Consider the following 24,446-nt stretch of genomic DNA (forward strand, 5'->3'; position numbering starts at 1 on the left):
AGTTGGGAGGTCATATTAAGGCGGCATAGGACACTGGTTAGGCCATTTTTGGACTATTGTGTGCAGTTCTGGTCTCCCTCTTATCAGAAGGATGTTGTGAAACTTGAAAGGGTCCAGAAAAGATTTACAAGGATGTTGCCAGGGTTGGAGGATTTGAGCTATAATGAGAGGCTGAGTAGGCGAGGGCTTTTTTCCCTGGAGCATTGGAGGCTGAGGGGTGACCTTATAGAGGTTTGTAAAATCATGAGGGGCATGGATAGGGTAAATAGACAAGGTTTTTTCCCTTCTAGGGTGAGGGAGTCCTGAACTAGAGGACATGTGTTTAGGGCGAGAGGAGAAAAATTTAAAAAGGGACCTAAGGGGAAACTTTTTCATGCAAAGGGTGATAAGTGTATGGAATGAGCTGCCAGAGGAAATGGTGGAGGCTGATACAATTGCAACATTTAAAAGGCATTTTGATGGGTATATGAATAGGAAAGGTTTAAAACGTTTTGGGCCAAGTGCTGGCAAATGGGACTAGATAAGGTTAGGATATCTGGTAGGCATGGACGAGTTGGACTGAAAGGCCTGATTCTGTCCTGTACCTCTCTATGACGCTAATCAGTTATACTCTGAAGAGTGAAGAGACTTTGAAAATTGAAGGATGCTTGGAGAAAGTGGAGTAAACATAAAATCTTTATTAGTTCTCTGCAAACAGGAACAAAATGCATCATTACTGCAGTCAATGACAAATTTTACACCCTCTAAAACAAGGCCCCATGTATGTTCCATAAGAACAGGCTCCAACTAATTCAACATAAAACAGGTCATCCCTTGCCCTGTAAAAGGTGCTAGTGAGAAAATAGGAGGCGCTTTGTATTGGAGCAACACAGACCATCTCATTCATTGCGATTGCCCAAACATTAAGAATTCATATTGTCTAAGAATGAAGGGGTTAAACACCAATGGCTACAAATTGACTTCTTGGTCTGTTAGTCACATGACGACACCTCCACATCTTTAATTGTGGATCATCCCAAAATCAAGTATGCACAGACTCCTTCACATTGTTATTTAAAAGAAGTTTACATTGATTCCTCTACATTAGTTTTTAAATGCAAGAACTTCAAGAGGTCATTTAATCAGTCCTTAGTTTTCAATGAACTTTTCAGATCTGTTCTTTTCAAATTCCAAGTTGATGTACAATTTTTAAGTAGAATCTTGCTTGTTCACCTTTGGGAGACTGAAGCAGCAACTCAGCACAAATCAATGATGCCGTCAGCCCATTGGAACAGTTGAGGTGACCATTGCTAGAGGTAATTTCAATCTTGCAAAAAACTCAAGCCACCATGATTTCACAGGTTGTCAATAGAATGAGATAACAGTAAAGAGCTGCTAAAGTCACCAGGTCTCACCAGTGAGAAGATTCATCAGTAAACACCATAATTGAATGGTCAACAGAGGGACTGACAGCTCAACACTCTGCTTCATCCTTTTCAGGTAATGGCAGTCCACTGCTCTGCATTTCCTACAAAAAACCAGAGTACAGTAAACGTTACACTCAAGATTAATAATTACAAAGAGGGCAACTAGGATTAAGGAATAACTGCAGACTTGATAGAATCATCCACTGATCCAAGCACAAATGTATATTAGACTTTAAAAATCTAAAATCTTACAGGGATCAATTCACACCCAACCTTCCCAGAGAACCAAAATCTCAGCAAAACTAGTTGGTGCCAAGTCATTTAGCTCTTACGGCAAACAAATAGGACACTATTTAGTAAAAGGAAGATTGAACATAGAACAGTACAGGGCTTTTGGTCCTCGATGTTGTGCCAACCTTTTATCCTACATTTTACTATCATCCATATCCCTAACCGAGAGTTGCTTAAAATGTTCCTAATGTATCTGACTTTACTGCCACTATTGGCAGTGAGTTCCACACAGTCAGCACCCTGTGTAAAGAGCCTACATCTCCCCTAACCCTTCCTCCTAAAGAGCAGCTTTGGAGATTGTTGAACTAGTTTAGATGCCAGTAGAGACACAAGTGTGGATAACAAATGTCGGGCTTTTTTCTGCTTTACTCTCGGAGATGAGGCATACTGGTTTTGAACATTCATTTCAATTAAATAAATGGAATGGAGTCCATAATAGAGGGAATATTGCAGCTACATAGATGGAACTCTTAACCATAAAGAAATTGATTTAAAACAAAATTCATGGATGTGGGCATCACAGATTATACTGCCATTTATTGCCTCTTAAGTGCCCTCTGGGCAATTAGGTATGGGCAATCACATTGCCATGTGTCTGGAGTCACATGTAACAAGACTAGGTAAGAATGGCAGATTTCTTTAGGGAAAGAATATTATTGAATGGATCAGTTTTTATGACAATCAACAGTAGTTATATGGTCACTATTGAATAGCTAGATTATTATAAAATTCAAATTTCACCATCTAGGATTCAATACCATGTCCACAGAACATTCGCCTCAGGTTCTGGGTTACCAGTCCAGTGACATTACCACTTATTCTACTGGGAAAATTGACTGAGTCATCTGGAAAGAAATGGAAGCAGTGACTGAGTGCCATTAAATGCACAGGGTTGTATCAATGGTATTCAGGAAAAGTGGGTTTGATGACTGTATACGGTCCATGGCTGATAGAACAGACTATTTCTCCCAGGTGCTGCTGCAACTCTACTCACTGATGCTTGGTGGTTCAGTTCCAGATCACTGTAATGTAGAAATGGCTGCAACCCACTCCTGTATTTCATACCTGCACAATCCAAGCATAGATGAGATATAGTAAAAGGGGAAGGTCACAATTCATCCCACTCAGATTAGCATACACCTACCACAAAAAAAAACTGGATTAATGAAATCAATATAGAAACAGGATGCCCTAAATCACTGACATGTTGTCTGATCAAGAGATTGACCCTGAATTTCCTTGAGAGCACACAGAAGTTGTGCAGATGGGACGATAGGGGAGTAAGTGAGAAAACAGTGAATGAGCGTAAGAGAAAGGCCACAAAAGAGGAAAGGGAGAATGCAAAAGTATGATAAATCTGTCAACATTTGATTGACAAAGCACTTAGTTTTAATGTCAACCTGCCCTTCATACACTCTCTAACCTGTTGTGAGTTCCAAGTACTTTGATCTTTGGGATCTTTATCTGTATTGTTTACCCATAAACACTTACTCATTTCCTGCTCCAACGATAAAATTCCTGTTGGTTCCTTTGTGATTCTCAACAAGGCAGAGAGCAAAAACCAGTGACTTTGCCTCAAAGCAATGAGCCCTCACCTTCCAGATCCTAGCATAGTCCAGTACAGAAAACCTACCGTTACTGGGAGAAGGGAAGGGAGAGAAAAAAAAAGTCCCAAGTTACAAAAGCAGAGGAGCTGGAGGCTAGAAATCCAGTAGTTTTTCCAACTTCAGTTTACATTTTTTTTAAAAAATGGACTATTGTTAATAGGATCAACTCCAACTAGGTTTTACAAAAAAAGCAGCAAGGCACGAGTTGGCCTCTCAGGCGGTGTGGGTTTGCAACTTACCAATTGCCATCTTCAGTTTCCTGCACCACCGCCCGATAATGAGACTGGCTTTTTTTAAAAATCTATTCATTTACCATTTTAGACAGGGGCCTTTGCAGCTTCCCTGCTAGAACCAACATCAGGATTGTCAGGATGTAGATTGCTGAGTGTAATTCAAAATTCCAGCATAGCTATGTCCCTTTTCTTATTCATTCATGGGATGAGCGCATCACTGACCAACCCAGCATTGATTGCCCATCACTAATTGCCCAGAGAATAGACACATTGCCATGGGTCTGGAGTCACATACAGGCCTGACCAGGTAAGGATCCCAAAAAGGAAACAATTGGGGAAAAAAATACAATATTGGAAACTAAAACTGTTTGTACTGGAGCTCCATGTTGGGGGATACAAGCGGAATTAGACCAGAGTATCTCATTCACCAGTTTTACTGATTTTTCCTTCAGTATCACAATTCCCTGAAGTTCTCTTTTTAGGTCACTGACTTTTATTGTTTTTTTCCTGGAGATGTCAAAACTGCAGTGCTTCATCCTTCGGACTGTACAAATCCCACTGCCTCCCTCAGCTGCTACCCGGGAAGCATTCACTCCACCTCAGCCTACAGAAACATTGGACCATCGCCCCACTCCTGGATGATACATCAGCTGGAGGGGAGCCAGCGATTCCAACAGGTGAGGTGGGTCATAAGCAAGTCTAGAGGAGTGGGTTCAGTACTGCATTCCAGCCAATTTAATCACATTTCTGAACCGGCTGTGCCCTTACTACAAATGGTTCTGAGGCCTGCATGGTATTGTTCATCAGATCCCACAATCGTTGGGATCACCAAGCAGTCTGGACAGGTAAAACCAGTAATCAGAAGTTTAAACTTCACACCAGGAAATGTGTATATGCATACGTCAGGACTTTATCAGATCCAGAGGCAGACCATTGACAATTTTAATTGGAGGCCCCTTCCCTTAAATCAGACAATTTGGATCTATACATTAAACTTTCTGATTCTCTAAGCATTTTGATGCTGCAAAGAAAATAGAAACCCTGGCTCTTTGGTTAATAGGATCAATGGTAAAATAAATAGAAATTAGATGCTTACTCTTTCCTGGACAGCAACAGGAGATCATTAAATAGATGAAGATATACAGGTCTGGTTGGACTTCCAGTTGTGTGTCCGGACTCAAACCCAGAAATCTCATCCAGTTCACCTTCTTTGACCAGGAAGCGTGTTTGAGAGATAAGAGGAAAAGACTGCAAGAGCAGAAAGGAGATTTACTCATTACCACCAATGGTATGCAAATCAGAATAAAATCCGAAAAACTAAATTGCTCAATTCTCAAAATTCTCCAGCCCCTAATTTCATCATGGTCAGGACTGTTCAGACTAAGTTCCAGAAAGATATTTATTTGTCACTATTAGTGACATCTGGTAATTTCAATATTGAAAACAATTCTTGATTAATCTATATTCTTGACAGGTAACCCTGTAAAATGTGCTCAACACCTTTGCGAACATTTGACAGCCTTTATACTGACAAAGAGAAACCAAATTAAAATCAAGTCACCCATTTCCCACAGCTGGGAATTGTGTAACACCCACTGTAAAAGATCTGGATGATAAGATGTAGAATTTGAAGTGTGGTTTGGCAAGTTTTCATTAGCTGAATTTAAATTTCCTGTATTCATCATTGTCTTGCCCCAGTGGTTGAGAATGGGGGCGCTTTTCCACTCAAATGTATACTGAATCTGCAATAAAAGTACACAAGGGAGGAAACCAAAGACAGGTTATGGTAAATGAGAATGACCTGGATGTTCATTTGTTTTCACACATATGCAGTCAGTTAGCTCAGTTGGTTGGACTGCTGGTTTGCGATTCAAAGTGACGCCAACAGCATGGGTTTGATTCCCACGTCAGCTGAGGTTACCATGAAAGTCCTACCTGCTTATCCTTGCCCCTCAGTTAAACCAACACCAGTCATCTCTCCAATGAGAGCATCCCCTAGCCACCATAGACTATAGTGAGTCTACCTTCGCTACATCTAACCTGTGTTTTGGATTAAATACTCTTCCTTCCCCCCTCCCCCCCACCACCTCAAGGTTTTAAAAAGAGTCACCCTTTCCTTGCTGTGAAGAGTCGAAGTATTTTGTAAATAAATACACACCCTAAGGAAGCCCATGTCTACAAGGCTGGTTGACAGAGCTTTGCAGAAAAAACAATAAGGAAAACTGAGCAAATCCCTCATTGCAGTGACACACTGCACTTTATCAATGCACACCTTGGTCCTGGAAAATTCCATTTGCTTCTCCAGGGAGACGAGCTCCTCAATCTGTCTCATCCTCTTTACATTTTCATTACATTCATGGATGATCTGCAGGAGGAACAGCAAAAGAGTGTTATGTCCCACCAATCCTCAACCCCAGCCACACCATCAACTCACAGGTTGGAGCCCCCTCCTTAAGACATGGGAACAGAAGGAGGCCATTCAGCCCATTGAGTCTGCTCCATCATTCAATGAGATCATGGCTGATCTGATCATCCTCAACTTCACTTTCCTGTTCTTCCTCTTAATCTTACCAAGCCCCTCACCAAATAAATACTAATCTCTCAGTCCCAGCCTCAACTGCCCAATGGAAAACAAAATTCCACATGTTCACTGCCCTCGAACAGGAAATTCCTCATGTCATCATAAATGGATCACAGCTTAATGGAGATGATAACCTCTGATACTAGACTGTCCCACTACAAGAAATATGCTTTCCATATCTTCCACTGTCAATTCTCATAAGAATCTTGTAAGTAATTTCTCATTCTTCTAAACTCTGAGGAGTATAGGCCCAAACTATACTCACTGGAATTTAGACAAATGATGGGTTAGTTTATTGAAACTCAAAGATACAAGAGCCACGTTGCTCTCCTGTCAGAACCTGAAAAACAGGTCTTAGCCCCCCTCCAATAAACATCGCAACATCTAGAAATATAACAACATGAAAGATTCAATCTAGTTTGCTCTATATTCCAACACTGCCTTCTGGTCTTATGCAACATCGGATGCTTTCCATATCTGCCAACAAGATCACGTCAAATTTTATCACTTTTTAAAATTGGTTCATGGGGTACTGGCATCACTGGTGGCATTTATTGCTCTTACTTAATAGCCCAGAGAGCATTTAAGAGTCAACCACATTGGGTGTGAAGAAATAGGTCAGCAGATTGTGGGGCAGTGGGGTGGCGTGGTGGCTCAATCATTAGCACTGCTGCCTCAGTGTCAGGGACCCGGGTTCAGTTCCACCCTTGGGAACTGTGTGTGGAGTTTGCACATACTCCTTGTGTCTGAGGAGTTTTCCTCTCACTGTCTGAAGATGTGCAGGCTAGGTGAATTAGCCATGGGAAACGCAGGGTTACAGGGATTGAGTGGGAAGGTCAATGTGGTCTTGTTGGGCCAAGTGGCCTGCTTTCACACTGTAGGGATCCTGTGGTTTATTCCAAGATTTCCTTCCCTGAAATGACATTAATAAACCAATTGGGTGTTTAAGTCAATTGCCTGTAGTCACCATTAAGTTTTCCGTTTCCAGATTTTTAATTACCTCAAATTTCAAGTATGCTGAGATTCAAACTCATGTCCCCAGAACATCCTCCAGAAATTCTGCATTACTACTCCAGTGACATTACAACTAAGTCATTGCCTCACCTGAAACAGCCAGCTGTAAATGGTTTCAGGAAGTGGGATGCTACAGTGATGAATAACTGGGTTTTTCATTGCCTGTAGCAAGTGCTGGGGGATTTCAGGATAGCATGCCCAAACATCTTGGTGCAAAGCTTTGCCACACGACATGGACATTTCTTCAAGCCAGTCCCTTGGGCAGAACCTACAAAAAGCTGATCGAAGAATACTGATACACAGTTCACAACTGTTAATGTGGGGAAGTAGTATTATATGATATGGAGGGATACAGAGGTGGGAGGTCCATACCTTAAACTATTGGCAATCACGGCCAGTGACAGTATGATTAGTAATCCCATGATTATGTACTCCAAGTACATTATCATCTTCACTAAGGCACATGCCTACCCAGTTAATAGTGAGACTATGTACATAATCTCCTCTTCAAATAAATAACTCAATATTTTACTAATCTGTATGATTGGTTTATGATGATTAGAATAGCATAACAAACAGCGCACGTACATTCCTCCCCCAAGTCCCTATATGTAATGAGGGAGCGGCAAATCAGACAGACAGGCATAGTCCTTGGGTGACAGGGATCTCCGCACAAAAAGCAAGTGAGCCTCACCTCCCCGATTGCTTCCACAGCTTTCTGAACAGAATCTGCCACCGGACTCTCTGGTGGATTTAGCATCAGGATATTCTGAAGGAGCCCCGAAAAGAAATAATACATCAACAGATGACTGATCAGCCAACACAACAAGGCTCTGTACAGTGGCCAAAGAGAGAAAGCAAGAGAAAAAGACTCAACTTCATTAAGGAAAATGAGAAATTTCCCCACATCTGATCATAATGGCAAAGTCTTCCAGAAACTATAATTTAAAACACTGGAGCAAAGACACAGAATGCAGTTCAAGTCCAATACTTTTGAGATGGGGGAGGGGGTGTTTGATGACTTATGATTTTGAAATGTTTTCTGGAAGCATCCATTAAAATAAATTCCACTCCAACCTCAAAACATTACCAAGAGAAGAGAGCAAATAAATCCTAATCTTGCAATACAAATCAAGTTTCTTCTCCTCCCCCCTCCCCCTCCCCATCCCAACACTTTATTTTAAATCCACCACCATAATTTTGCGTCACGGAAGAGAAGGAGACACCCAGTTAGTTACCAAAGCAGGAAGCCTCCTCTCTTCCTGGATGGCTGTAACTGGAGCGAGTGTCAAAACCAGGTGGGTGCAAGTTATCAGCCCAACAGGTCACCTGCCCTCACTGTAGCCAAAGTGTTCAGGGGAGGAACAGGAAAGGACAGAGAGATAACCCTGTGAAGAAATGGATCAAAATTCACATGGCAATACTGAAGGCTGTTACCTCAAGCATGATCTTCAGCCGAGTGATGCGTTGGAATGGTAGGATTAGGAAGGATTTTAGCAGCTGCCGCTGGCAGATTGGATGTGCCTCCAGTTTCTTTAGGACCTGCACAAATTCTTCACTGAGCCTGGGAGACAACAGAGCAAAGACACAAGGCAAGGATTACACTCTATCTCCTTCGGCTCACTCTGTATCAGAATACAGCAGGGTCCCAATCTATAATGTTGCCTCTTGCTACTGGACCCGTTAGCCTTCCCAGGGTGGCTTATTCACTTGCCAATTCCTTACATCGCATTGTTAAACTGAAACCTCCTCCATTCAGTGCAAAGTCCATGTGATCTTGCGACAGATGGAACAGAACTGTCTTTTGGACAGTCAGTCACACAGCACTAAAATATGAAGGTGTTAGATGAGGGAATGCAAAAAGGATTTACAAGAGCAATTCTTGGGATGTGTGTTCATTATGTAGGTAGATCGAATAGATGGATCTTGTTTCCTTACAGGAGAGAAATTTGAGAGGTGAATAGATCTGGGTATTCAAAAATCACGAGGACTCTCAATGGCGAGAGGGTATAGATCCAAAGTGACTAGCAAAAGAAGCCATCTCGGCACAGGAAAAAGGCTTTGCAAACCAGGCAGCATGGTGGCTCTGTGGTTAGCATTGCTATGTCACAGCAACCAGGGATCTGGGTTCGATCCCAGCCTCGGGTAATCATGTGTGAAGTTTGTACATTCTCCCCATGTCTGCATGGGTTTCCTCGGGATGCTCCAACTTCCTCCCACAGTCCAAAGATATGTAGTTTTAGGTGGCTTGACCATACTAAATTGCCCATAGTGTGCAGGCTACATGGGCTAGCCATAGGAAATGCAGGTTATGGGATAGGGTAGGGGGATGGATCTGGGTGGGATGCTCTTCAGAGGGTCAGTGTGGACTCGATGGGCCAGATGACCTGCTTCCACACTGTAGGGATTCTGCGAGTGGTCAAGATCTGGAATGTAGGCAAAAAAAAGGTGAGGACTGCAGATGCTGGAAACCAGAGTTTAGATCAGAGTGGTGCTGGAAAAAGCACAGCAGGTCAGGCAGCATCCGAGGAGCAGGAAAATCGATGTTTCGGGCAAAAGCCCTTCAGGAATAGAAGCAGGGAGCCTCCAGGGTAGAGAGATTAAAATTTTATGAAGGGCTTTTGCCCGAAACATTGATTTTCCTGTTCCTGGGATGCTGCCTGACCTGCTGTGCTTTTCCAAGACCTGGAATGTGCTGCCTGAGAATGATAGAGGCAGGTTCAATTGCAGTATTCATAGAGGAACTAGATTACGACCTTTCAAAAGGAAGGATCGCAGGGTTATGAGAACGTAGTGAAATGGCACCAGATGCACTGTTCATTTGGAAAGCTGGCACATATACAATGGGCTGAATGGCCTTCTCTTGTGCTGTGAAAGAGAGATGGAGGGAGGAGAGGGGGGTGTGATGCAATAGCATAGACTTCCATGACTTACCAGTTTGTTAAAAGTCACAATACCAGGTTTACAAGTATTAGCTTCTGGAGCCCTGCTCCTTCATCAGGTAACTAGTGGGGCTGGTTCGTAAAACAATTTATAGCAAAAGATCATAGTGTCATGCAACTGATACAATATATTGAACAAATCTTGATTGCTATTAAGTCTTTCATCTTTTAGAATGGGTTGCAGGTTTCAATTCATTGATATGTAAATCCCAGAACTTCTTTCAAGTCACATTCCTGAGATAACTTTAAGGTTTCATTTAAAAAAGGGTGACATTTTAGCTCTGACAATGTATCAAAAGGTGTGAGGTCAGAGTCTGTGTGTATTCCAATCTTGAGTCAGACTGGTTTGACTTCATCTCCTGATGCTTCCTACCTGTTTATTTTGGTTCTAATTCCAAAGCGAGAATTTATAAAATGTCACATGGATTGATTGTCTGAGATTGTGCGCTTTTTGAACAAAATAGAATGTATTGGCAAATACAATTGCAAATATTTTATAAATTCCTGTTTTGGAGATAGAACCAGTCTCAGTTGCATTACACTATGATCTTTTGCTATAAATTCTGCATCTTATGATCTTGCCCCACTGGTTACTTGATGGAGCAGCACTCTGAAAGCTAGAACTTCCAAATAAACCTGTTGACCTATAACCTGGAATTGCGTGATTTTTAACTTTGTCTACCCCAGTCCAACTCTGGCTTCACCACATCATGGTTGTCTGTGTGTATTTAAGGCATGTATGGATCATACAGCAGTGACTCGGTTGTGGAGAATAATGAACACACAGGTTCTTTAGCTTACAACATTTAAGAGGCATTTGGATGGGTATATGAATAGGAAGGGTTTGGAGGGATATTGGGCCAGGTGCTGGCAGTTGGGACATCTGGTCGGCATGGACGGGTTGGACCGAAGGGTCTGTTTCCGTGCTGTACATCTGACTCCTACAGTGCTCATTGGGATCGGTTCTCAGTTACTGCATTAGCATAAACCAACCTAAAAGTCAGGAGAACATCACACTCACACAAGCTGCTGAATCATCTTCTCCTGGTACATCTGATTGGTGACATATGGGATATAGACTCTGCGAAAATCAGCACAGTGCCACAGAACAATGTCACTGATGTCAGTGAGCAAGAGATTCTCGCCCAGACGTTCCTCCAGGTCCAACAGAAACCTGTGTAATAAGAAAACACCTAATCAGCAGCAGGTGTGTGCAGATCTACATGCAGAGGAGCACACTACAGGCATTCACAGTATGAATAAGGGAACCTACACATTCCTCAGCAATGGTTCATGAAGACCTTGCTCATGACCAAAATAAATTGGGTCAGGCCAGTCAAGCTCCATCTCACTTCTCCAAACAGAATTAATTCTTGTTTTCGCCCAGGACCAGGTTTTAGGACCTAACATAGGTGACCATTGACACTGGAATCTAAAGATATGACCACCAGCAAACCCATTCAAAATATCAGGGGTATCAAAACAAAACCTGGCATGTACTCCCCTTCACACGGGCTTCTCGTGGACAGGATAGAGACCACTGCAGTGAATTATGGAAGCCTCACCACTGTCCAGCTATTTCTGTACAGCACAGGGGCTAGACTGGGGAGCCAATGGTCTGCATGGTACAACATTACACTCTAATAATGCCTTTAGACAGAGCAATCTGCTTTTACACAAGTTAAGCAGGTCTTATTTTGCCAGGATGCCTTTGCACTCATTGAGAAATCATTTGCAGAATTCATGTCTGGGAGAAGAATAATGGATTTAGTAACTGCTTTCTCTGCGTGCCTACCTTTCACTTGTGTCCTTCACTTCCTGCAAGTTGGAGAACAGTGTGTGCCTCTCTGTGAGCGTTAGCATGTCCAACATCTCTGGACACTTACTGAAATGACTGACAGCTATCGTCAAACTCTGCAAGTAAGATGCCTCCGATGTAATAACTTCGAACATTGCCTGAAGGGAGGAAATAACTACACTGCATTTAGTCAAGTTTTGTCAGCCTAAGCTCCCACTTACATTTCAAGCTACTCATGTTGCAAAGACAATCTATATTTTCTTGGATTTAGTTTGACCTAGGGAGAGTTTGGACTGTTAGCTGAGTGAAGGCAGATTTAACTGTTAAAGTTTATTGTCACCTCCATTGAAAACAAAGTACTCATGATCGGAAAACTGCTTCTCTGTTTCGGTTGTTTAAGCCTCTGATTAATAATTGACTTCAAACAGTTGATTGTTAACTAGAGAATATCTAGGATGCCACATCTCTCATCAATCAGGCTGAAACTACAAAACCATTACTGTGGTAACATACGTTCCATAAATCCTTACCTGGCCAAAATCCAGGTATTCAGTTCAACTCGTAGATCACCCTGACCTTTATTTGCCCCAGCTCAAACACTCAAGATTTAAAATGTTCCACCTTTAATCATGCATCAATTTTACAACTGCTCCCAGTTCTAGATTACTATCCTATATTCCCAATTCCTTAGTCTCCGCCACATCTGCTCCCAGGAGGACCAGTTCCAATACCAAACAACCCAGATGGTCTCCTTCTTCAAAGACCGCAATTTCCCCCCAGACGTGATCGACAATGCCCTCCACCGCATCTCCTCCACTTCCCGCTCCTCCGCCCTTGAGCCCCACCCCTCCAATCGCCACCAGGACAGAACCCCACTGGTCCTCACCTACCACCTCACCATATCATCCATTGTCATTTCCGCCACCTCCAAACGGACCCCACCACCAGGGATATATTCCCCTCTGTTCCCCTATCAGCATTCCGAAAAGACCACTCCCTCCGTGACTCCCTCGTCAGGTCCACACGCCCCACCAACCCAACCTCCACTCCCGGCACCTTCCCCTGCAATCGCAAGAAATGCAAAACTTGCGCGCACACCTCTCCCCTTACTTCCCTCCAAAGCCCCAAGGGATCCTTCCATATCCGCCACAAATTCACCTGCACCTCCACGCACATCATTTACTGCATCCGCTGCACCCGATGTGGCCTCCTCTATATTGGGGAGAAAGGCCGCCTACTTGCAGAACTTTTCAGAGAACATCTCTGGGACACCCAGACCAACCAACCCAACCACCCTGTGGCTCAACACTTCAACTCCCCCTCCCACTCCACCAAGGACATGCAGGTCCTTGGACTCCTCCATCGCCAGACCATAGCAACACGACGGCTGGAGGAAGAGCGCCTTATCTTCCGCCTCGGAATCCTCCAACCACAAGGAATGAACTCACATTTCTCCAGTTTCCTTATTTCCCCTCCACCCACCTTGTCTCAGTCCCAACCCTCGAACTCAGCACCACCTTCCTAACCTGCAATCTTCTTCCTGACCTCTCTGCCCCACCCCCACTCCGGCCTATTACCCTCACCTTAACCTCCTTCCACCTGTCGCATTTCCAGCGCCCCTCCCCCAAGTCCCTCCTCCCTACCTTTTATCTTAGCCTGCTTGGCACACTCTCCTCATTCCTGAAGGGCTCATGCCCGAAACGTCGATTCTCCTGCTCCTTGGATGCTGCCTGACCTCCTGCGCTTTTCCAGCAACACATTTTCCGCTACTATCCTTCTTTAACCTGTACACTGTTCCTCTCATCATCCCTTCTTTCAAAGTAGACATCCCAGGGCTTTTGCTCCTGCTCCTTGGATGCTGCCTGACCTATTGTGATTTTCCAGCACCACTCTAATCTTGATCCCTCCTTTCAAACCCTATTCACGATAGGATCTTCAACCTCTCAATCCTACTCGTAGAATTCCCTTCCCAAATGCTTTTCACCAACTTTAAAAGCTTCCTTAAGACTTTGTTCTTTCAACTTGTCATTTGCCCCCACCTTTCCTTTTCTATGAACTTTGGGTTTTTTAAAAACACTGAATAAAACTGGCAATGATCATGGTAGTTGCATTTGATTCAGGCTACAAACACTTGGTCAATGTATGTTTGTAGATAGATCGAGAAGCCTGAGAACCAAATGCACACTATGTGAGAACATATGAATTAAGAACAAGAGTAGGAGCAGCTCATTGGCCCATCAAGCCATTGATCATTCAACAAGATCAAGATTGATCTGATTATTCCAAATTATCTTTCCATAAGACTAAAAGATAAAGAAGCAGAAGAAATTCAAAGATCCTTAGACGGCACCTTCCAAACTCCCAACCACAGAGTCCCTACAGTGCAGAAAGAGGTCATTCAGCCCATCAAATCTGCAATGAGCATCCCACTCAGAGCGAGCCCTGACCTTATCCCCATAACCCCACATTTCCTGTGGGATATCCACCTTGACCCCACGTCCCTGGGGCATTACAGGGTAATTTAGCATGGCCAATCCACCTAACCTGCACATCTTTGGAATGTGGAAGGAAACTGGAGCACCTGGAGGAAACCCACACAGATACAGGAAGAATGCATGTGTGGAGTTTGCACAGTCACCCAAGGTGGGAAGTGAACCCCGCTGCAGTGAGGGAGAAGTGCCAACCACTGAGCCACCATGCCACCCTACCGCTAGCATCTATCAGGACAATCAGAATACCACCAACCTTAAATTCCCCTCCAAACCACACATCAATTTTGACTTGGAAATACATATCCATTTCTTGGGTAACTGGGTCAAAATCCTGGAACTCCCTCCCAATGGTATTGTGGGCCTACCTACAGCACATAGTCTGCATCAGGTTAAGAACGTAGCTCAGCATTATCTTCTCAAGGGCAACCAGGGACCAGCAACAGATGCTAGGATGCCCACATCTCACATGATAAATAACAAAAAAAGGTAGGCAATTTGGTTCAGCAAGTCTGCACCACTATTCAATGAAGTTATTGTTAACCTGATTATCAACTCCACTTTTCCCTGTAAACTTTGATGCCCTTACTGATTAAAAATCTACCTCAGACTTAAATGTACTTAATGACACAGCCTCTAAAGGAACGACTGCCACAGATTCACTGTCTTTAAAAAAGAAATTCCTCATTTCTGTCCCACTGGGCAATTCCTTCTTCTGACACGATGCCCTCTGTTCCTAGACTCTCCTACAAGGGGAAATAACCTTGCCGCTTCTAATCCGGTCAAACCCCAAACAAATCTAACTGCTTCAATGAGATACCTTCTCATTCTTGCCCAAACTACACGACCAGTCCTCAGAACACAATCTCTCCATACTTGGAATTAATTTAGTAATCTTCTCTGGACTGCCTTCAATCCTAGCTGATCTTTCCTTAGATAACGGAATCAAAATTTCTCATAGTATTCCAGCTGTGGTCTGATCCATGCCTTGAATAGATTTAATCAGGACAGACTTGCTTTTATATTCCATTCCCTGTGAAATAAAGACCAACATTTCATTTGCCGTCCCAATTACCTGATGAATTTGGATGCTAGCTTTGTGTGATTTATGCACAAGGACTCTCCAACTCTCAGTGGTGCAGTTTTCTGCAGTCTTTCTCCATTCAAATAATAGCCAGCTCCTCTAGTCTTTCGGCCATAGTTATAACCTGTGTAGCCCATTTGCCAAGCTTTTGCCCACTCACTTAACCCAACTATACCCTTATGCAGATTCTATCACCCTCACCTTCTTGCCCTCCCTTCTATTGTTAGGTTATTCTGCAAACTTGGTGATTTTACATTCACATCCATAATCCAAGTTAATATACATTGTAAATAACTGTAGCTGAAAATGTGTTGCTGGAAAAGCACAGCAGGTCAGGCAGCATCCAAGGAGCAGGAGAATCGACATTTCGGGCATAATCCCTTCATCAGGAAGAAGGGCTTATGCCCAAAACGTCGATTCTCCTGTTCCTTGGATGCTGCCTGACCTGCTGCGTTTTTCCAGCAACACATTTTCAGCTCTGATCTCCAGCATCTGCAGTCCTCACTTTCTCCTTAAATAACTGTAGCCCCAGCATTGATTCCAGTGGCACTTCTCTGGTTACAGGTTGTCACCTTTATCCCAACTCTAAAAAGGTTGGTTTAGCTCTGTTGGCTGGACTGTGATGCCAACAGCTTGGATTTAATTCCAACATAAAGGAAGGTTCCTGTGAACGTTACGCCTTCTCAACCTCTCTCCTTGCATTTGGACTGCTAGGTTAAACCAGCATCAGCCATCTCTCTAATGAGTGAGCAGCCCTATTGTTTGGTAAGACTATAGCGATTGTATCTTACCATGCTAATATACTGCTCTAACACCTTGAGCTCTTGTCTTAAGTAGCCAAATGTGTGATACTTCAGCTCTAGTAATTTATAATACTCAGCATTATACAAAGAGGCAACATAACCCCAGTCAAATGCTGAGCTAATTAAATCCCTTCCAGATCAGGTCTGGGCAATGCACTTGTCGTCAGTAACTGGGACTGATTTCACACATTTACCCTTCGCTCCTGGCTGGGGGAACAGTGCTGCTATTCTAGTGTGAGACACTATTGCAATTTGGTCATGCATTCAAGTCCCATCTCTGCCTCTAACTCATTATTGGCTGATGCAATCATTCAATTTGATTTGAGTTATTAGTCACCTCTACCAAGGTAATGTGAAAAGTGTTGTCTTACATGCTTTACAGGCAGATTGTACTATACAAGTGCATCAGGTTACAGAACACAGTGCAGGATAATGTTACAGTTACCGAGAAGATACAGAGAGAGATCAACATTGAAGAGTCAAAAGTCCGATAACAGCAGCGAAGAAGCTGCTCTTTAACTGGTTTATACACGTATAAGAACACTTATATCTTCTGCCTGACTGAAAAGGGTGGAAGAGTGTATAACCGGGGTTGGTGGGGGAGGAAATCTTTGAATACATTGGTTGCTTTTCTGAAGCAGCAGGAAGTAAAGATGAGACCAATGGATGGGAAACTGGTTTGCATGATGGACTGGGTTATGTTCAAAACACTCTAGTTTCTTACAGTCTTGGGAAAGCAATTGCCATACCATGCTGTGACGGATTCAGATAGGTTGCTATCAACGGCACATCTATAAAAGATTTGGAAGCATCTTTATGGACATGAAGAATTTCCTTAGCCTCCAACTCAACTTGACTTCACTCAAATTTAAAAGAAGCCCCTTTGCAGTTTCTCAAATAAAAGCAAAGTACTGCAGAAGCTGGAAATCTGAAACAACATGGATAATCCTGGAGAAACTCAGCAGGTCTGGTAACATCTGTGGGGAGAGAAACAGAGTTATCATTGAGTCTGATAAAACTCTTAACTTCAGACTCAAAATGTTAACTCTAACATTTTGAGTCTGAAAGTGAGGTTATGAAGAAGTCATATCAGACTCAACATTAACTCTCTCTCTCCCCACAGATGTTGCCAAACCTGCTGAGTGGGCAGCACTGCTGCCACACAGTGCTAGGGACCCAAGATCAATTCCAGCCTCGGCAACTATCTGTGTGTAGTTTGCACACTTTCCTCGTGTCTACAGGAGTTTCCTCTGGGTGCCCCAGTTTCTCCCACAGCACAAAGCTGTGCAGGTTAGATAAATTGGCCATGCTAAATTGCCCATAGTGTTCAGGGATGCATAAGCCAGGTGCATTAGTCAGGCGAAATGTAGAGTAATAGAGTAGGGGAATGGGTCTGGGTGGGATACCCTTTGAAGAATCAGGGTGGACTTGTTGGGCCAAATGGCCTGTTTCCACACTGTAGGGAGTCTATAATTCTTAACAAAGGTCTGGTAAAGTAGGGAAGACAGGAAGCAGGCACCGTCACAACAGTTGCATATTTTGCATGGTTTTGAAGCAATTTGGCTTTGCTGTATAATGCAAAGCATATACAGTGAATACCCTGAGACTAATAGCTGTTGGGGTTCACCCTTCTGATGTGAAACCAATCAAAGGAGGTTTCCTCTGTGCCACTAAAAGATTACATATAACTACAATGCAAAATAAATGTTTTCAGGTGATCCCCTGGATCACCCTAAACTTTGAAACGAGTGTGAACAGGTTAACTGGTGTCATAACACAAATTGCTCGCATTCTGTGCATGTGGGTGTGGTGGCAAAAGTAACCAGTTCTAAAAGGAGCATTTCAATGTAGCCTTATACAGTACACTGTAAATGCTGGAGACATTCAGCAAGTCAGGCAGCATCTGTGAAGAAAAAAAAAGTTAATGTTGCAGCTCAGTGGCCTTTTGTTTGAGGTAAATTAGTTAATTTTCATAACATTAGGTCTTAATCATCGTTCCCTTTTATTCCAGCTGGCAGGCACTACTAAAGATTCTGTCATTGCCATTTACAGCTTTTCTAATGCATCTGTTGTTTCTTTAATTGACTCATTACCATCTCTTTTTGCTTTGTACTATCTTGGCTTTTTGTCATTTAATCATTTCTACCTTTGGCCTTATCAGACCTTCCTGTGTGCCTCTTCTTTCCCAGTCTCTACCTACTTGGAAACTATTACATCTCCAACTTCTTGCAGTTGTGCAAGAGTTTATCAACCTGAAAGATTAACAGTCTGTCGCCGGTGCTGCAATGGATGGGGCTCACCTTGGCGCCATCGAACAGTCCAATTACTTGGAGTTAGGTGGTGGTGGTAGAAGTGGAGGCGGTGTAAAGATTGTCACACATCTCCTTCTGGAATGTGCCTTTGCAAAGGAAGTCTGGGAAAAGATGCAGTGGGTTTTGTCAAGGTTCATCCCAAGCAGCCCCGTGATGCAGGACTCTGTGCTCTACGATCTGTTCCCAGAGACAAGCATAGACTGCGCATGGGGGAAGCATCAACTCAGTGAAAGATACTCTTTGGTCTGCCTGAAACTTGTTGATCCTCCAGAACAAGGAGTTGACCTTGACTGAGTGTGGCAGACTGGCACATTCGAGAGTCCAGGATTACGTGCTGAGGGATGAACTAAAGCTTGGGGCAACTGTTGCCAAGTGGTAGTGGGGAATGACCACTATCTGAGGTCTTTTTGCCCAAGTATATTGGGAGTCTGTACAGTTATTGAACCCTCCTGGTGCCTCAAATAGTATCCTGCCTAAGTAATAACTGTCAAGAAGAACAAACTCTGAAAGGTTGTTTGCTCTCAATGTGCGAAGACATACAGAATCGAACTGCTTCAGTGACTATGTTTGTACATAAAGATAATGAATAAAGTATATTTTTGAAATAAGAAAGTTTTCTCCCTCGCTCCACTCAGACATTACTGTGTACTTTTTAATTTAAGACTTCCTGCAGATTTGGTATTTTGTAGTGCGATAATTCTCAGATGTTTGATCATCCCTTCTTTCATTGCACCCATACCCACCTGACATATACATCCCCCTCACTCTCACTCACCTCCTGCAGTTTATACTCCCGGATGCTAATTAGATCCAAAAGGCCACTCTCCTTCACTTCAGGGATCGTGTGCCAAGAGATGAAGCTGGAGTCTTTGGGAGAAAACTGAGAGGAAGAAGAGTTCATTACAGAAGACACGACAACTCCAGCAAGGGACAGTGTCATATCCACCACCGAAGAGGTTTTTCCAGGCCTTGTTGGGTCTCCATGCATGGACTGGAACCAATAGTTCTGGTACAATGGCTCTGAAAGGATCAATTACACACACACACACATAAGAACCTTTTCACACTAAAGGTATCCCAAAAAACTACCCGTGGGGAATCCATGTATTGCACCAGATTTCGTCCTCCATGCCTGTGCCAAGGTAATCTAAAAATAATCTCTCTGCTCCGCTATCCCCTCACACATTTCTAATATCCTCTGGTTCAAGAATTCATTGCTGTTTTCTTCAAAGCTAACAGCCTAGCCTTTATGTTGTAAAAGTATTCTCTCCTACATTCCTGTTTACAACTCCTTCCATAGGTGTGGCTTTTCCATCTCTTTAACCATCTCGCATCGGCTCCACCAATGATGGCCATGCCTTTAGTTGGCCCCGTCCCAAGCCCTGGAATTCGCTCTCTGCATCTCTCCAGATACCCAATTCACATTCCTCCTCCTCCTCAGGCACTGAAAGCCACCACTTTGATCACCTGATCAAAGCATCATCTGACCCAATATGTCGCCTTATACGCTCGGAGCAAATTACTTCAGATGGTGGCATCTATACTGAAAACAAGTAGTACTGAAGCTCATTCACGGATGCTGCTTGACTCACTATGATTGCCAGTGTTTTTTTGTTTTCACTTTCTCCTCATAGAGAGTCATAGAGATGTACAGCATGGAAACAGACCCTTCGGTCCAACCTGTCCATGCCGACCAGATATCCCAACCCAATTTAGTCCCACCTGCCAGCACCCGGCCCATATCCCTCCAAACCCTTCCTATTCATATACCCATCTAAATGCCTCAAATGTTGCAATTGTACCAGCCTCCACCACTTCCTCTGGCAGCTCATTCCATACACGTACCACCCTCTGTGTGAAAAAGGTGCCCCTTCGGTCTCTTTTATATCTTTCCCCTCTCACCCTAAACCTATGCCCTCTAGTTCAGGACTCCCCGACTCCAGGGGAAAGACTTTGTCTATTTATCCTATCCATGCCCCTCAATTTGTAAACCTCTATAAGGTCACCCCTCAGACTCCGACGCTCCAGGGAAAACAGCCCCAGCCTGTTCAGCCTCTCCCTGTAGCTCAGATCCTCCAACCCTGGCAACTTCCTTGTAAATCTTTTCTGAACTCTTTCAAGTTTCACAACATCTTTCCGATAGGAAGGAGACCAGAATTTCACGCAATATTCCAACAGTGGCCTAACCAATGTCCTGTACAGCCGCAACATGACCTCCCAACTCCTGTACTCAATACTCTGACCAATAAAGGAAAGCATACCAAATGCCTTCTTCACTATCCTATCTACCTGCGACCCCACTTTTAAGGAGCTATGAACCTGCTCTCCAAGGTCTCTTTGTTCAGCAACACTCCCTAGGACTTTACCATTAAGTGTATAAGTCCTGCTAAGTTTTGCTTTACCAAAGTTCAGCACCTCGCGTTTATCTGAATTAAACTCCATCTGCCAATTCTCAGCCCATTGGCCTATCTGGTCCAGATCCTGTTGTAATCTGAGGTAACCCTCTTCGCTGTCCACTACACCTCCAATTTTGGTGTCATCTGCAAACTTACTAACTGTAACTCTTATGCTCGCAAGCAAATCAATTATGTAAATGACAAAAAGTAGAGGACCCAGCACCGATCCTTGTGGCACTCCACTGGTCACAGGCCTCCAGTCTGAAAAACAACCCTCCACCACCACCCTCTGTCTTCTACCTTTGAGCCAGTTCTGTATCCAAATGGCTAGTTCTCCCTGTATTCCATGAGATCTAATCTTGCTAATCAGTCTCCCATGGGGAACCTTGTTGAATGCCTTACTGAAGTCCATATAGATCACATCTACTGCTCTACCTTCAATCTTCTTTGTTACTTCTTCACAAAACTCAATCAAGTTTGAGAGACAAGATTTCCCACCACAAAACCATGTTGACTATCCCGAATCAGTCCTTGCCTATCCAAATCATGTACATCCTGTCCCTCAGGATTCCCTATAACAATTTACCCACCACCGAGGTCAGGCTCACCAGTCTATAGTTCCCAGGCTTGTCTTTACCACCCTTCTTAAACAGTGCCAACCTCCAGTCTTCCGGCACCTCACGTGTGACTATCGATGATACAAATATCTCAGCAAGATGCCCAGCAATCACTTCTCGAGCTTTCCACAGAGTTCTTGGGTACACCTGATCAGGTCCTAGGAATTTATCCACTTTTAACCGTTTCATGATATCCAGCACTTCCTCCTCTGTAATCTGGACATTTTGCAAGATGTCACCATCTATTTCCCTACAGTCTATATATTCCATATCCTTTTCGACAGTAAATACGGATGCAAAATATTCATTTAGTATCTCCCCCATTTTCTGTGGCTCCACGCAAAGGCCGCCTTGCTGATCTTTGAGGGGTCCTATTCTCTCCCTAGTTACCCTTTTGTCCTTAATATATTTGTAAAAACTCTTTGGATTCTCCTTAATTCTATATGCCAAAGCTATCTCATGTCCCCTTTTTGCCCTCCTGATTTCCCTTAAGTATACTCCTACTTTCTTTATACTCTAAGGATTCACTCGATCTATCCTGTCTATACCTGACATATGCTTCCTTCTTTTTCTGAACCAAACCCTCAATTTCTTTAGTCATCCAGCATTCCCTATACCTCCCAGCATTCCCTTTCACCCTGACAGGAATATACTTTCTCTGGATTCTTGTTATCTCATTTCTGAAGGCTTCCCATTTTCCAGCCATCCCTTTTCCTGCGAACACCTGTCTCCAATCAGCTTTCGAAAGTTCTTGGCTAATACCGTCAAAATTGGCCTTTTTCCAATTTAGAACTTCAACTTTTAGATCTGGTTTATCCTTTTCCATCACGATTTTAAAACGAATAGAATTTTGGTCACTGGCCCCAAAGTGCTCCCCCACTGACACCTCAGTCACCTGCCATGCCTTATTTCCCAAGAGTAGGTCAAGTTTTGCACCTTCTCTAGTAGGTATATCCACATACTGAATCAGAAAATTGTCTTGTACACACTTAAATTCCTCTCCATCTAAACCTTTAACACTATGGCAGTCCCTTCGATGTTTGGAAAGTTAAAATCCCCTACCATAACTACACTATTATTCTTACAAATAGCTGTGATCTCCTTACAAGTTTGTTTCTCAATTTCCCTCTGACTATTGGGGGGTCTATAATACAATCCCAATAAGGTGATCATCCCTTTCTTATTTCTCAGTTCCACCCAAATAACTTCCCTGGATGTATTTCCAGGAATATCCTTCCCCAGCACAGCTGTAATGTTATCCCTTATCAAAAATATGGTTTGGTAATATACACCATTTTATATTGCTTCCATAAACACCTTGGGTCACTTCACCATGTTAATGAATACTATATAAAAGTTGTTGCACTCTTTCCTAACATCATCTTGTTGGTGAGGATTTGAAATTGATCAGCTGATATCAACAACTTCCCTTCCATAAGATAATTCATAAGTTTAACAACCAATAAATCACCTCTTTCCTCCACTTGCCAGCGAGACACCAATTAAAAATCCACATTGTATACAGCTTTCCAGCTATTTTTGATGTGTAGTCAATTTGCACTAAGTAAATTCCAACAAACTGATACATTAATGTATGGGATATATCTTAAGTATTCACTAATGGATAAATAGTCCCCAAAAGACCAGTTGACTATTCATCAGCATTTCTTTAAAAAATACAGCCTTTAAATCCACCCATGGGGTCAAATGGGGTTTTCAATGTAACTTTTCTTTGGAAAGACAACATCTTCGATAGTGCAGCACTCCCTCAGTACTCTGCTGGAGTGTCAACTGACGTTTTTGTGGTTAAGGCTCTATTGTAGGACCTGAAGCCTGAACCTTGACTCCCAGGAAAGGTCCACTTACGTGTCTGGACATACTTGGATTCTCTTTTCTTCAGTTGCTCAATCCTTTCAGACATTTCCCTTATTCTGACTGGCACCTTCTGGGTTCTGTAAAACACAAGAGACTATGAACAGAGCTATCTGTTCCAAGCTGAGAATTAAACACCAACTTAAAGCCTTCGGTGAGTGAGCTAGCAGACTGGACTGGAGTGAAGAAAGGGTCACCTTCACCAAAAACGATGGAGAGAAAGTAGAGACAAGATTTGCAGGAAGAGTCCCTAATATGTACTTTTTAAAAACATATCTGGGGGGAAAGGGAAAGCTCAAATTATTTCCAATGAGTGTATTTGGATTCCAACTGGAGCTTGAAAACACACACAGCTCCATCTAATACCTAAACCCAATCGCTGATTAATCGTTGCAGCCCCAGATGCTGTGAATTCTCCAAGATTAAAAGATTCCAACGTCGACCCGTTTCGTATGAGGAGGAGGAGGGAGGGTCCAATCAACTGCCCGAACAACGTAGTTGTAATTGTATATTGAAACAAACCAATAAATAATATTGCCTCATAAACATTCCACTGCCAGAGAGGCTTGAATGTAACCTCCTGCCCCGGGCAGATTAAGCACTAACCCCCGTCTCTTAAATTCCCCAAAAACATTTTATGAACAAGACCCGACGCAATTGACAGGAGCAATATATGACACAAATAATCAGCTTCATAGCCTGATAGTGCGAATGACACTCTGTTTTCTGATCAATAACATTTCATCGAATGAATGCAGACAATTAATTAATTAATTCTTCCTACAGTTTGAGGCTTCGGAATTCACCAACTCTTGTCTTTTTTTTAACCTCGTTGTCTCTTTTAGTTTTTCCATCGTCACTGGCTATCCTTGCCTTTCTGTGGCATTTTTTTTTAAATTTCAGGATAAAAATTCACCCACAACAGAGGAATTGATGTTGTACAGTGGGGCCAGTTTGTAGCAGATAGTTACCACATTAGCAGCAAATTCCATCAGCATGAC

At 43.0% G+C, this 24,446-nt stretch overlaps 1 protein-coding gene across 8 annotated transcripts; it reads right to left on the bottom strand.

Moving 5' to 3' along the window:
• Window positions 1-663: 663 nt before the first annotated feature.
• Window positions 664-24,446, bottom strand: LOC122540274 (rho guanine nucleotide exchange factor 19). 8 transcript variants are annotated; one of them, XM_087980709.1, is made up of 12 exons: window positions 24,230-24,396; window positions 23,440-23,525; window positions 19,336-19,580; window positions 11,870-12,030; window positions 11,096-11,248; window positions 8,570-8,696; window positions 7,827-7,901; window positions 5,810-5,902; window positions 4,634-4,785; window positions 3,189-3,335; window positions 2,692-2,762; window positions 1,369-1,507 (listed from the first exon to the last, which is right to left on the bottom strand). In XM_087980709.1, the coding sequence occupies exons 2-11, from the start codon at window positions 23,492-23,494 to the stop codon at window positions 2,717-2,719; spliced, it is 1,254 nt and encodes a 417-aa protein (XP_087836835.1). In that variant the 5' UTR covers window positions 23,495-23,525; window positions 24,230-24,396; the 3' UTR covers window positions 1,369-1,507; window positions 2,692-2,716. The 8 variants fall into 8 exon arrangements, with proteins under 8 accessions (XP_043531672.2, XP_043531674.2, XP_043531671.2 ...); XM_043675737.2 differs by lacking the exons at window positions 2,692-2,762; window positions 24,230-24,396 and adding an exon at window positions 24,417-24,446 and having other exon boundaries at window positions 664-1,507; XM_043675739.2 differs by lacking the exon at window positions 2,692-2,762 and having other exon boundaries at window positions 664-1,507.

This window comes from Chiloscyllium plagiosum, unplaced genomic scaffold (assembly GCF_037043375.1).
Source record: "Chiloscyllium plagiosum isolate Xiang-an unplaced genomic scaffold, Cpla_swu_hap1 HiC_scaffold_37, whole genome shotgun sequence".
Taxonomy (NCBI): Eukaryota; Metazoa; Chordata; class Chondrichthyes; order Orectolobiformes; family Hemiscylliidae; genus Chiloscyllium; species Chiloscyllium plagiosum.